The sequence below is a fragment of the Erythrolamprus reginae genome, chromosome 3 (assembly GCF_031021105.1).
Source record: "Erythrolamprus reginae isolate rEryReg1 chromosome 3, rEryReg1.hap1, whole genome shotgun sequence".
NCBI lineage: Eukaryota > Metazoa > Chordata > Lepidosauria > Squamata > Dipsadidae > Erythrolamprus > Erythrolamprus reginae.
In genome coordinates this window covers 209,412,926-209,428,212 of record NC_091952.1, presented here as the reverse complement: position 1 = coordinate 209,428,212, position 15,287 = coordinate 209,412,926, and the positions used below count along the sequence as shown (strand labels likewise).

The window sequence follows — 15,287 nt, the reverse complement described above, 5'->3', positions numbered from 1 at the left end:
TAAAAAAGCAGGATAAATTAGAAATATATATATATATATAGCAATAGCATTTAGACTTATATACCGCTTCATGATGCTTTACAGCAGGGGTCCCCAACCACCGGGCCGCGGACCAGTACCGGGCCGCGGGGCATGTTGCACCGGTCCGTGGAGTCAGCAGCTGCCGGCCCTCATGCCGCCACCCCCTCCCTCCAGCGCTTCGCCTCCCGCCGGGCAAGAGGCCTCGGGAGGCAGGTTCTGCCGGCCACAGGACGATGGACAGAGGGGCGGGAAGGACCGAGAGGCTCAAGCCTCTTTTGGCTTCTGCCGTGGGGCGCTTTTGCATTTTTGGCTGGGGGGAGGCAGGAGGGCCAGCCTGACCCCCTGTCTCCAGCGCTTAGCCCCCGCTGGGCAAGAGGGCTTGGGAGGCAGGTTCTGCCGGCCACAGGGCGATGGCGGGAAAGAGGGGCGGGGAGGACCAGCACCCCCATGCTTAATCCCGCCCCCAACCACACCCCTTTCCACCCCCACCGGGCCATAGAAAAATTGTCTTGCTGAAACTGGTCCCTGGTGGAAAAAACGTTGGGGACCACTGCTTTACAGCTCTGTCTAAGCAGTTTACAAAGAGTAAGCATATACCCCCCAAAATATGGGTCCTCATTTTACCAAACCTGGGAGGATGGAAGGCTGAATCAACCTTAAGCTTACTGAGATTCAATCTGCCAAACTCCTGGCAACCGGTGATCAGCAGAAGTAATTTCCAGTACTGCACCCTAACCATTGCATTATCGAGGCTCTTATAACATATGTTTCTTTTTAAAGTAAATGTATAAATTAGCGCTCACCAACTGGTGGTCTGAGAAAATTTTGGTTGTCCGCAGAAAAATTATTCGCATTTTTTATATTGCACTAAATCAGGGGTCCTCAAAATTATGGCCCTTGAGCTGGATACATGCAATGAACGTTTGTGTTTCTGCAGAGAGTCTCTCCTTTCGGGGTCTTTTTGTGCAGGTTAGAGGTTACAGGGGGCAGAAATTCCAACTTGGGGTCTGCTTCAGCCTCCTGGTGTGAAGTTTTGGGCAAAGGCTGGAGTGAAGCGCTACTGGTGCTGAAGAACTGGAGGGCCTTGTTCCAATGGGACTGCATCATGGCCTGGAACTGGCTGACCATCCCAGCCCGCTGAGCCTCCAGGTGCTGGTACCTGGCCTTACATTCTCTCAGGTCTTTCCTCTGCTTGGAGAGCCTATGCTCATAGTCCTCAGTGAGGTGCTTCTGCTGAGCCTCCTCCTCGGTCAGATCTAATGTGAACTGAGTCAGCTGTTTTGCCAACTCTTTCTTGTGGTAGCTGCTTAGCTTGAACAACTGCTTCCTATTGAGACTCTAAGGAGCCCGTTGGACAGGCAAGGAGTGGCTGGGAGGGGAGGTACAAGTAGAGGTTGGCGAGGTGCCCTTGATGGCCATGGCCACCCATTTACATGGCCATCTAGCCATGTCCACCCAGCTGATCATGAGGTAGATCATATTAGTGGTCCATGGGATTTAAAATTATGAATTTAGTGGTCCCTGAGGTCTGAAAGTTTGGTAATACTGTATATAAATCATGCAGCAATAAATGAAGGAAATGCCATAAAACAGAAGGAACATTTTACTAATTTCATGGGCATGTAAAAATAAGCAAATCCCAAATCATGGGAAAGATATAAAGAATTAGAGAATGGTGAAAATTAGATTTGAAATGGAAGAAACTGAATTTGTTTAATAACATTATGATTCACTTAACAACTATGGCAAAAAGAATTGTAATCAGATGCAACTCATCCATCTTGTTTAGCAGTCCCAATTATGGTACTAAATTGGGGACTACTGGTATTTATGATAATTTCATAAAATAAAAACATTTTAAAAATATATGCCAAATTTCAATTTCACAGGAGTCATTAGTTCTGGATTTTGGATGCATTGGACAAAGCCAGTTTGAAATATCTTGGTTCAAAAATTGTTGCCTGTGCTATACTGTCCCATTAACGGTTACACACAGACAAACATACAAGTTTTAATAGTACAGTGGTACCTCTACTTAAGAACTTAATTCGTTCCGTGCCCAGGTTCTTAAGTAGAAACATTCTTAAGTAGAAGCAATTTTTCCCATAGGAATCAATGTAAAAGCAAATAATGCGTGCAAACCCATTAGGAAAGAAATAAAAGCTCGGAATTTGGGTGGGAGGAGGAGGAAGAAGAAGAGAGGGAGGACAGTTGCTGCCAACGGAAGAAGGTGAGGTGAGCGCCCTCTTTTGCTTTTCTGCGCCCAGATGCCCCGGGTGGCAACCTCGCGCTGTGTGTATGGGAGGCAGGGGGAGGGAATCACCACAGCGAAGTGGTTTATTTCCTCTCCAAGCGCCCAGAGAAAGGAATATGCTCCGTTCACTCTGGGTTGCCAAAGCCTCCTTAAGCACCACCGGTTCTTCTGGCAGCCCAGAAAAGCCCAAGATGGCTGGGATTAAAGGGGGAATGGCAGGAAACTGGCCGGACCTTCGTGCCGCTCTCAAATTTCCTGGGAAATTTTTCTGGGCTCGGGTTCTTATGGTTCTTAAGTAGAGGCCAAAAAATCTTGAGCATCCGGTTCTTATCTAGAAAAGTTCTTAAGTAGAAGCATTCTTAAGTAGAGCTCCCACTGTATATAAATAAAGTGTGTGTGTGTGTGTTGTGTATAATATCACCCAAAAAAAATTCATTCTACTTTGGTTTATATTTTATTAATGTTAAAATGAATGTTAATTGTATAACTTACAAAATTTTCTTTGTCCACTTATTAATACTGTACTACCTCTTCTATAACTATATTTTAATAAATAAATAAGGAGAAAAATATTTTACTCTCTGAAAGACGTCCATGCTAAGAAATAGATAGTAAAAATGTTTCATTGGAAAGAATGGGCTGAAACTGGGATAGTATTTTAAATCAGTTATCATACAATAATTAATCTAAAGGTTTTTCTCAGCTTCAAATTGGAAATGTAAACAATTTGAATGATTACTGGCCCATGTGATCTGGTTTTAAGAATTATTAATATTAGTATTTTGATGAACATAAGTAGAGCTATATTTATCAAGGAATCACCTTTGGAAATGTATATCATATTTGCTTTGGAAAAAGCAGTATATTCAACTAATCAGAAAATGAAGCAATGTATTCTTTGGCATAGATGTCATGGTATTTTCAATAATAGGGTAGAATTTTTAGGTTAATTTTGATGATTTTCTATGTATAGATATCTAAAATGACAAAGTGAGTTCAAAACTCTCAGAAATGTCTGTTCACAAATAGGTTTGTGACATTTCTTAAATTTTCTGACATTTAAATCTATATTTTCAAAGTAAAATTTTCTATATATTTAACTTTATGGCAGTTGGAAAAATTACCAAAGTTATTTTAGCAGTAAGTTCATCTTCTAGCTCCTTTTTGAAATGGAGATATCATTGTGAAACACATGAAGGCAAGACCTTCTTCCTTTAAAAATTTAATTTAACTAGAAATCATTACCTTAGGCAGCAAACCACAACTTTCTATTTTATCTGGACAATCTATAGGAGAAACATTTTGTAAGTTTAAGTCATTGCATTGCCCTCATTTTGAAAATTAATTAGCAATGCTGTTCACTTTAAATTTTGAAACTAGAAGGATCCTTATGGCTGTCTAATGCACAAATGTTGCAATGCCAGGACTCCTCTTCACTTGTTTATTGAAGGGGAATATGTTGTCTTTTCTGCTCCCAGTCAGCTTCTAGATGTAGAATATCCGTCTTGGAGGGAGAGCCACGGGGCAGTGCTAGATTGCCCACCTGCTAGCACTCTACCAATCCCCCAAGTGCAAAAGCTGATATGATTCCTTCTGGGCAAGGATACCAACTGTTCAACTTTCGTTAATGAAAGAGTCATCTTTCTGCAATGGTAAGTGAGAACAATTGTAGTATTACTACTGGAAAAAATTACTAATAAGACAATATTTTTAATTGCTAATATCTGCAGAAGGAAAGGAAGTCCACTTATTCAGACTCCCAGGAATAAAACAGTATGTTTTAGTTCAATTAATACAGTGAAGACTAGAAAAGAAGCTTCTGCTGATCCACAACAAAAATAAAGGCCTTTTATTCAATTGCCACTTGAATAAATATGTCATTTTAAAGGTAATTGGTTATTTGAAAAAAAATAGTAGCAATCTACAGTTTTCAGATTTAAAAACTGCTGTTATTGAAATTAGAACCATGATAAATTTACTTGTTATAAAAGCAAGCAAAACATAATCCGGGGAGAGCCGGGGTGGCGCAGCAGGTAGAGTGCTGTACTGCAGGCCACTGAAGCTGACTGTAGATCTGTAGGTCAGCGGTTCAAATCTCATCACCGGCTCAAGGTTGACTCAGCCTTCCATCCTTTCGAGGTGGGTAAAATGAGGACCCGGATTGTGAGGGCAATATGCTGGCTCTGTTAAAAAGTGCTATTGCTAACATGTTGTAAGCCGCCCTGAGTATAAGGAGAAGGGCGTCATAAAATCAATCAATCAATCAAACAAACAAACAAATCAATCAATCAATCAATCCTTTGAGTATTTTTCATGTTGCTTTGGTTGGAAAAATTTAAGATTCTCTTAGCAGACACTGTGGCTGTACACTATATTTACATCATGCTTTGCAAGCACATTGAACTTAGACATTTTCATCAAAATAAGGAAGTCTCTTATTCAGGTAAAAAAAGAACAGCAGAATAATTGAGGATCCTGTAAAACAGAATTGCATCTATTGCATTTGCTTCATCCGGTTGCCAAACTTTCTACATGAAGGCATTGAAATCAGGATAAAAAAATACTTTTTGCGTATAACAAACCTCTGTTATTAGCAAACACATTACTGTGTACTGTAAGGCTAATATGCTGGCTTTAATCACTGAACACAATAAAATTAAAGTTCTTCCTGATAAATATTTCATGTGCAAAATTTTACCTCCGTTACCATAAACGTCTATTTCCAATGCTCTTATGCTTTCTCGCTATTTTTTCTGGCATTCTTTGGCCAAAACCAAAACAACAAAACAAAACCAACCCTTGTAAAACGTTTCCTCTGATTAAGAGAGTTTTCTTGACTCATGAAGTTGATGGATAAATATTAGACTCTGCTAACATACTGAAAGAAAGAGTGCTCAGTTTTCAAGACAAAATTATACAGAATACAGTCAATACAGATTTAATATGGAAATACAGCTAAGCAATACATTTTGGTGATTTCAGAAGCAATTAGTTTAAACTGCATCAGTAATAACAGTTTTTAAATATAAAATATATACTATATACTATACTGTATATATTAAATACTGTATACCTATTTGAAAGTTTGATAAATGCGTATTTTACACTTGTGTTAGACAAAATAGTTTGGAAAACATTAAAAAAGCCTAACTTCAGATGAGTATAGTACCAATATAGATTTGCATGTTTTGATATGAAATGTAATTTTTACCAAGACTGAAGGTAATCTTTACAGAATCTCTATAGCACTTAATGCATCTGTACCCAAATAAAACTAATTTTATTACCACATTTATGCCATATGTTCCATTTAGAGCTATATGAATAATTAAATTAAGGACTTTGTAGTTTCAATAGATTTTTTCCTCAGCTACATATTCTCAGGTGTTAATTTAGGTCAATTATAATTTCCCTTTTCAGGAAAACTAAAGGGTAGCATCGTGAAATGGAACATAAATCTAATAAATAATATTAACTATATAAACTATATTAAAATAGTATAAAAGATAACTTTCCTATTTTATCATTTTAAGAAATACAGAAGAAAGTAATAAGTAGTCCAGTTTAAGGTAATTGAATATTTAAACTTTGTTCTTCAAAATTATGGTTTAGCACAATCATTGTGATATGCCAGTATACTGACCATTAAGTCATTGTTGCCACCTACTTTGCTGATACTTTTTTCTTTAAACCTGAACTTGTCACTTCCAATTATTATATAGTTTGTTACAGTATTATATTCAGAATACAGTTGTAATCAAGTTATTTTCTCTTAAAAAATGCTATGGCTAATTAAGAACTAGGAAAAATAGCAAACATGTAATGTGATAATTTTATTTAAATGTGCTACATCAAGACAATTTTCATTTTGCTTACCATAGTTAGAAATATATGGAAAATATCTGATGATAAAGTTCTCATGCTTTGCTAACTTGAAAATATTAAAATATGATACACCTTGGGGAAAACCCTTATTTGGCTCTGGAAACAGCATATTTCAAAAAGAGAACTTAGTGTCCTTACTGTATAATCTAAAAAAAAAATGAAACTATGGTAATCCACAAAAGTTATAAATGTGAAAAACAATTTGAAGTGGCAGAAGAGGAAAGCTTAATTCCTGTTGCAACAAACTGCTGCAACTCTGTTCACAATAGCACTTAGACTTATATACCACTTCATAGTGCTTTACAGCTTTTTGTCAGTGGTTTATAGAGTCAGCATATTGCCCCCAAGTTAGATAAACAATATTTTTAGAAGTCCTGAATAGCCTTCAGGGGTGGATCAATTCTGTGTTCACAATAGCACTTAGACTTATATACCACTTCATAGTGCTTTACAGCCTTTTGTCAGTGGTTAATAGAGTCAGCATATTGCCCCCAAGTTAGATAAACAATATTTTTAGAAGTCCTGAATAGCCTTCAGGGGTGGATCAATTCTGTGTTCACAATAGCACTTAGACTTATATACCACTTCATAGTGCTTTACAGCTTTTTGTCAGTGGTTTATAGAGTCAGCATATTGCCCCCAAGTTAGATAAACAATATTTTTAGAAGTCCTGAATAGCCTTCAGGGGTGGATCAATTCTGTGTTCACAATAGCACTTAGACTTATATACCACTTCATAGTGCTTTACAGCCTTTTGTCAGTGGTTAATAGAGTCAGCATATTGCCCCCAAGTTAGATAAACAATATTTTTAGAAGTCCTGAATAGCCTTCAGGGGTGGATCAATAGAACATGTATACCTTCTGCATAAAGGGAAGGGACTCTATAAACATGTAAATTCAATCTTACCTTTCTGATATATTAGACCATCATAAATCATCACCTATCAGAAAGTCTAATTTATTCCAAAAGTAATCTCCTACTTAGAATTTTTAGCCCAATCGGTCCTGACATGACCTCTTTAGTTTAAGAGTCTTTTATATGAGATTTGGGTTCTATTTATTTTAGAAGATACTGGGATTTCAAGATTGATGTAATATGCACTAGCACTCATCAGATTACTTACTAGCAGATATAATTTATATAGATTAGCAGAAAGCTATATAAGGACAGTGCTCTCCTGTATGTTTAATGTTAAATTTCTTACATCAAAATTGTCAAATTACAGATTTATCATCAGACTATAAATTTCCTCCCTCCCTCCCTTTCTTCCTATCCACATATAGCAGAAGTCTTGAATGAATTCTTGTCCATATTTGTTTCAATCCATTTTAGAGTATTTCCAAAGGTCATATGATTACGATTATTTTTTAAAAAATATCTGCAATTAATGAGTTAGAAAATCAGGCACAAAATGTCAGTTGTTTTTTTTTATGTTCCCTGGAGTATATTTAATGATTCGTATGCAGAAGTGAGAAAAATATAGATGTGTTCTGACTGAATTATGAAATGAACTTATATTTACTTAGTGGCTAGCCATAAAGACAGGACATATTTTGGCTTCTAGAGTTCCTAAGTAATTATTTTACTTGCATCTGCTTTAATATAAGGAAGATTTTTTCTGAACTTGTGAATCTGTGAATCTATTTTCTGCCAATAGATTGGGTTACAATGTGTTTTATCCATTTTATCAATCTTTGACCATGTTCTAACAAGCGACTTGATTGAAACAAATTTGTGCTGTAATAAGTTATTTAAATAAAGAAGGTACATGCGTAGGACATGAAAGTTCTTATTCTACTCCAATAGTATTTTCTTTTAAATAATCATTTCATTTCTGTGCTCACTAGATTAAATAAAAAATTTAAATACAATTATTTTGTTACTTTTTGTATCTGCAATCAAAACAACAACATTTTACCATTAACTTTTAGAACAACTTAGTTGTTCTCAGGCCAGAAGTAGACATGTGAGAAGGCCACATTATGTGGCACTAACTGGTGTGAATTTTAAAGTCATCCTGATTCTATATCTAACTATACTGTTTCATTGATTATAAAGAAAAAGAATGTTTTAAAACAACAGTCTGGTATCTTGTGTTTATTTGTATTAACTACAGATTTGTACAATGGCTCATTTCCAATACCAATGGAGTTTCAGATGTTTCAAAAGAATATTTAGTGTGCATCTGAGTAGCCCGTAACAGTGCATAGTTACATAGGAAGCTGGATGCAGCTACACAATGGGAGAAAGGTGCAGGACATCTAAACAGCCTTTGAAGCATAAATTTGTGCCCTTGCATTGTCACGCTGAGATTGCCAGCCAACAGAGACTTTCCTTAGTTAAAGTGTTGCTGTGTTTCTTTATTTTCTCTGATCACACCCCCTCTTGCATCACTCCCACAATCCTTATCTTTCTCTGTTTCCTATATATATATCCGCTTGCTTATGTGAGCGAGCACATTCTAATCTAACCTTCTTGTGTGCTTGCAGCCATGTTTTCGTTAGAAGCTGCTTGATAAAGCGCAGCTGGCACAATGAACTTATTTCTGTTTATAAAATAAAGTTTGTTTTCACTATGGTTCCTGCCTGCTGAAGTCCTGCTTTAAAATCCATCCCCAACATGCATTACCATAAATTATCTTGGGTTTTAATTGGCTCTGTTTTACTCAAATGGTATAACTTTGGTATTAATGGTATTACAATTGTCTTCCTCATAGCAAATCACTGAGAGTATCATTATTTTCCATTAATTTAGTATGTCTCAATGTATTTCCTTGAATACATACCCTGTTTTCCCCAAAATAAGACAGTGTCTTATATTAATTTTTGCTCCCAAAGAGGTGCTATGTCTTATTTTCAGGGGATGTCTTATTTTTTTATCAATTAAGAAGAATTCACATTTATTGCTGAACAAAGAAAATGAACATTAATTATATACTGTACAGTAGTTGTCATCACAAACCAGCATAACCAGACAAACTGTGAATCCTATCAAGAATTTCTTACTACTACCGTACCATTATTTCCATGTACAACAATTATGCTTTCTTCAAATATATGTTATATATGTTCTGTTTGGGAATGCTGCGAAACGAAACGTCTCCTACGTCTTACTTTCTGGGGATGCCTTATATTAGGCAATTCTACAAAACTTCTCCTGTGTCTTTCTTTTGGGGGTGACTTATTTTTGGGGAAACAGGGTAAGTGTCTTTTTCTAGATAAATAGCCTATAGAGGCTATATGTAGCATCCAACTCTCAATAGAAGCATTGTAAAAGATCATGGTTGCAAGGTTCCAATCATTATTAGGGACTGGTAACACCTGATATATGTGGCTGGTAAACATGGAGTCATATTAGAGGGAATCTTTCATATAGCTTTATAGTTGTCAAATCTAATAAAATCACCAAATACCAAAACACCAAAAAATGGTTCTCCATTGAGAAATATATCTTCAGTATTGCAAGGAAGTGTCAATTCTCTTCTGTTGTTACTCTTTTTTGAATCTTTTGAACTTTTGGTGGAAGAAAATAGAAGTTTTCTGAGGATATGACAAGTCAATTTGCTTAACATCTGTAGTCTGTATTGTGAGAGATTGATTTACATTATAGCATGAACCATTATAGCAGCCTCAGTGGCTCAGTGGTTAGAGTGCAGTACTGCAAGCTACTTCTGCTGATCGCCGGCTGCCAGCAGTTTGGCAGATCGAATCTCAGTAGGCTCAAGGTTGACTCAGCCTTCCATCCTTCCGAGGTGGGTAAAATGAGGACCCAGATTGTTGGGAGCAATATGTTTACTCTCTGTAAACCGCTTAGAGAGAGGGCTGAAAAGCACTGTGAAGCGGTATATAAGTCTAAATGCTACGAACCCATTTAATCATCAGCACAGTGATGGTTGAATGAGATAAATTTCTTGCACTAATAATGCTTCTCTGATATAAATTCTGGATATATTATTTGATATCTGTAAAGTTTACTGTTAGGCACATTGGAAATGTTCTATGAATTAGGGCTACTTAATTTACCTGTGCATGGCAAAATGTTTCTTCACTGCATGTACAGAATTTTTTAAAAAAATCCTGCCTTATAGCATGTAGAACTGTGAGCATCTATCTGCAGTTCCTTAAATCAAGTTTGTTTTCCAGAACTCTGCTGTCTACAAAAGACAAGGAGAAAAAGCAGCAGCTTTGTTGCAGACAAATTCTATATCAGCCATTCCAAAGGTGCTTTTTTAAAGAGGCACCTGGACTGTCTGATTTTTCTTTGAAGACTTTTCTCATCCAAGAATCTTCTTTGGCTCTGACTGGATGATAGAGAATGGAAGGATATATACCCTTTGCAGACAGCTGGTCATTTGCATACTTTTAGCAAGCCATTAAGGTCAGCTAGAGGTTTATCTATGTCAACAAGATATGGGTGTGGAGCTTACTTGGAACTATTGAAAAGACTGTGGTAGACTGGAGATAGATAGATGTTGTATCCCTCCTCCTCTGTTGATAGAGGGCTGTTTAGTTTTGACATATATGGCCTCTTTGACCCCTTTTTTCAAACCAGCAGTCCTCTCTGTCCTCCTGAGATTTTCCAATATTCCTTCATCCTTCCATTCTCCACCATCCAGTCAGAGCTGATGAAGATTCTTGGATTAGAAGCAAAACATCTTCAAAGAAAAACCAGAAGGTACAGTTTCCTCTTGAAAAAGCACCCTGGGGACAGCTATGACCATCTGGATGACTGATAAATTCCATAGACATCAACCATCTGACATTCCAAACACATCTATGATCTCAGTTTAGAAGTGCAGCATGCCCACTCCAACAGGGAAAATAAAATATGAATCATTGAAATAACTCATTTGGATTGAAGTACAGTATTCTGTCTAAATTGACACATTTCGTAAAATCAGAAAGAATAGGGACTAAATACAATCCCTAAGAAGTCATTCCAATTGAAAGAATGTCTGTACAACCAAAGCAGGAAAGGTGTTTGATCCCATCATAAGTGTGTTTTATGTAGCAGACAGCAACTCTCTAAAGAAACCATGGCTATTCTTAGACTTGCATAGGAACTACGCAGTTTCTGGAAAATATTTCCTTGAGCCTAGGGAAGGAGCAACCAGATGCAAACATGTCACTTTGTCACAATCTCTTTTTGAACCCACTCTTAATTTAGCAGGCTTCATATTGAAATGAATAACTATAAAATGCTGAATTTTAAATTATATCCATGATAAATATGAGTATTCTGTATATTTTCAATATAATACAGTTACAATATGAGGTCCTCATTTAATGACTTGTTGGTTTATAAGTGTTCAAAATTATTACAGTGACAAAAAAAGGTGCTTTGCAGCCTATTCAAGAGATTTTAAAGCAATTCATTAAAAACTGACTTTTAGCATAAGCGTTAATAGGAGATGCTATCATGTTTGAATGTACTGCTTGCATCAGTGTTCCTCTGTTAAGGTAATTTGGGATCACAATCTTGTAGTGTTATATTTTTTTTAGAAATAAACTTGATTTTAAAATATATAAATGTAAAAATGTTTAAGACTGATTTCAAAATTGAGAAAGGTGCTAAAAGCATCCACTGTTTTTGATGTTTTATGATTTCTGTAAGTGCTATAATTCTTACTATCTAACGAATGAAACAAAAATGTTGAAGTTGTAAGGAATTTTTGAATAGAAACATAGAAACATAGAAGTCTGACGGCAGAAAAAGACCTCATGGTCTATCTAGTCTGCCCTTATACTATTTTCTGTATTTTATCTTAGGATGGATATATGTTTATCCCAGGCATGTTTAAATTCAGTTATTGATATTGCTTTTATCTATAGCTTATGGCAACAATTTTGTAAAGCACCTATTATAAGATAAGTTAGATTCATGACAGCTTGCATATTTCTTTTCACATAAGAGTTAGTGAGATATTCAGTGCACTGCCTGTTCTAGAATATGAGATTGTTTTAATATTTGAAGCTTGGATAAGATGGTCATAATTGTCTAGCTTTTGTTGGCATGCTAAAGTTTATTCTGGACAAAGATAACTTATTGTTAAAATATGCTCTACATTTGTCTTCTAGCCTGGAAGGTAAGGCCAGTTTTTTGAAGGAGGATCTGACCATAACCATGTTATTTATAATAAAGCTAGCTGCACTGCTTGCATATTAGCTACTAAGATACACATTTTGTAATTGGCATATAGTAATCACTGAGTAATTTCACATTGAGTTATCTGGAAGATTATTTTCCCTGTTATAAACCTGGATGGTTGCTAAGATTGCCTAGGGAGATCCTACTGTGTGTTGTGTTTGGGCCTGGCCTGCTCCCATGTCTGTGAGAGATGCGTCACAGAGCGATTGTGAAAGCCTGGCTGACAGCTAGGAAAACTTGGCCGACAACCCAGAGGATTTGGCAGATAGCTCAGAGGAGTTGGCAAACAGCCCAGAGGAACTGGCAGACAGCCCAGGGGACTTAGCAGGTAGCCCATCGGATAGCCTCTCTTCTCTGGATTCGAATGCCGAACAGATAATCAATATGCGTAGCCATAGAGCAATGCAACGTAGGGCTCAATTACGGGATTATCAACGGTGATTATGGTGTCACCTGTGTTTGGGTGTGGTCCACAGAATGAGGGCTGGGAGTGGTCCCCATAGTGAGGTCTACAGTTACAAAAGGGAACAGAGGCAGAGGCAACCCGTGGACGTTTATCTGTGTGGTTTGTGTGGCTTTGCTGTTCCCTGCTTTGAGATCTTTGCTCTGTGCTTTTTTGATTCAAATCAGCATTTTCAGGCAAGTGGGCGTTGGGAAACCTGTGAATCACTGCTTCCATCGTGCCTTGTGAATTTGGAGAACTCCTGGAACTTTCCTGCTATGTGAACTTTGTATTTTGGTTGCCTTTTCACTCCACATGCACTTTGTATCTATCTGAACTTTCGCTTAGAACTATGTTTTACTCCTGAAGAATAAGGACAGTTTGTTTAGTTTTTTCTTTTGTGTTTAATACAATTGTGCTGTTTATCACTGCCCGTGTGTGTTTGACCTTCTTTCCTGGACCCTTAATTACCGCCTGAGCTCCGTCAGGCAGAACAATGTGGATGCCATAAATCGATAGATTGTCATTCTGAAGTCATGTACCTTCTGAGTCGTGATACTTCTCATTCAGAATATTCTCCTTACAGATGTTCATTGTGGTGTATATTTTTCATCTGGTTTTTTTTGTAGGCATACCAATGTATTTTTTAAAGTACTTTATTTTTTTATTTTTTTTAAAAAAAATCCATATTTTATCATTTTTATTTTAAATTACAAAATATTTAGTAATAAATAGCACATTATTGAAACAATACTAAAGCATTTTAATCAAATAAAGATATGGAACATTAAAATGTTGGTTGTGCATTTAATTGCAGAGATATTGCAGTTTCAACAATGTTTGAATTTTTCTAATTTTACTTTTTAAAAAATGAAATGTTTGTTTATCCACAGATTTGAATTTTGTGAACCTGCATTTGTGGTTGGAAATTGCTTGCAGATAGCCTCAGACAGTCATCAATATGACCGGATTTATTGTGGAGCAGGTGTGCAAAAAGACCACGAAAACTACATGAAAATTTTATTGAAAATTGGAGGCATTCTGGTCATGCCTATAGAAGATCAGGTGATTTAAATCTTTTTTCTTTTAATATTTGTATTTCCTTTTGTCACATTTAAATAACATTCTTAATATTTCTATTATATTATAAATGGAATATAAAATGGAAGAATGAGGACCAATAATAAAACCCATTGTATTCCCTTTTGTCTTCAAGAAATATTCTAATTGAACAGTTTGATCTTTCATGACAGTTCTTCTAGCCCACCTGTAGTTGATTTTTAGTGAATTTGTAAAAATAATTTTGAAAGAGTTATACAATAACTGTGTATATTGTATTCACATTATACAATATTGTATGATCCATGAGCCCTTCTTCCAAAGAAAAGGCTTGGGAAAACAGGATTTAAATGGTCTGCTCTGTTAGACACTGAAATCACCCATTCCTTTTATTAAATGGCTCTTACTTCTGCCTTTTAGCATGCTGGAATACTGCAGTTTAAAAATAAATGTTACTAATTTGTAATTTTGAATACTTTGCTTAAATTGAGATATTTTAAATCCTTTATTTGTATCTGGCTTATCAGATGAGTCCCCAAAACTTATTAGTAGGCAGATAGAGACAGTTATTGGAGAGGCAAGTGTCACAAACTGAATAACATAGCTCTATGTTTCTGCACTGTCCAGTGCTGTAAACAAAAACCGTTGGTGAAGTAGCTGGAAACATTGCTGCCACTTTGCTTATATCCAATAGGTTCTTTCTCCAATGTGTGTGTAGTAGGGTAGGTGAAGAAGAAAGGAAAGATTATAGCTACCTGGGTTTTTCAAGAGCTATTACTGTAAAGAAAAAAAATGAAACTGGCTGCTTCAGTTACAAATTAGGTTTTTAAGTAGGTTTATTTCCACTAATAAATTTCAACAATTAATTAAAAAAAAAACATTTCAATTGAAGAAATTGAAGGAAAATACTGACAAAAATATGCTAACATGTTCTTAATTCCATATGTGGCTACTCATAAATCATCACAAAATTGTGATGATTGTGATAGGCGTAATTACACATAGTAGCATGTCTATTACCAACTCATTGTTTATGATATTATCCAAATTCTGAGGTAGATAGAACTTTTTTGTAGCTGTCTTTTTTTTATTTTGAGAGAGAAAGAAGCAGAAAGATATGAAGATATTAATACTTGGAGCAAAAACAAAATAAAATCCTTTTTTATTTGAAGGGGTTTTGGTGTAAGTGGGATGGAGTAAAATAGTTGCAAAGTTTACATCCAATTCACTTTCTAAAACCCTGAAAACCAAGGATTATTGGCAATTGGTTTATAGGAAGAGCTTTTAAGAAGTAAAATTTTATTGGAATCCCACAACATTTTATCAACGTTGGTCCCACGAGACTTAAGATTTACCCAAGTTCACTTGCATACCCTCAAAACGTTGCTACAGAGCACTGCACACCAAGACAACTAGACACAAGAACAGTTTTTTCCAGAACGCCATCACTCTACTAAACAAATAATTCCCTCAACACT

At 36.2% G+C, this 15,287-nt stretch overlaps 1 protein-coding gene across 5 annotated transcripts in view; it reads left to right on the top strand.

Moving 5' to 3' along the window:
• The window catches only part of PCMTD1 (protein-L-isoaspartate (D-aspartate) O-methyltransferase domain containing 1), a 46,786-nt gene that overhangs the window by 25,389 nt on the left and 6,110 nt on the right, over nucleotides 1-15,287 (top strand). For 4 of the 5 annotated variants that reach the window (XM_070747739.1, XM_070747738.1, XM_070747742.1 and 1 more), the window contains one exon: nucleotides 13,644-13,815. In XM_070747739.1, coding sequence (XP_070603840.1) covers nucleotides 13,644-13,815 — 172 coding nt within the window. Of the gene's footprint in view, nucleotides 1-3,753; nucleotides 3,928-13,643; nucleotides 13,816-15,287 lie in introns of those variants that run through there. The other variant, XM_070747743.1, reaches the window with a different exon arrangement.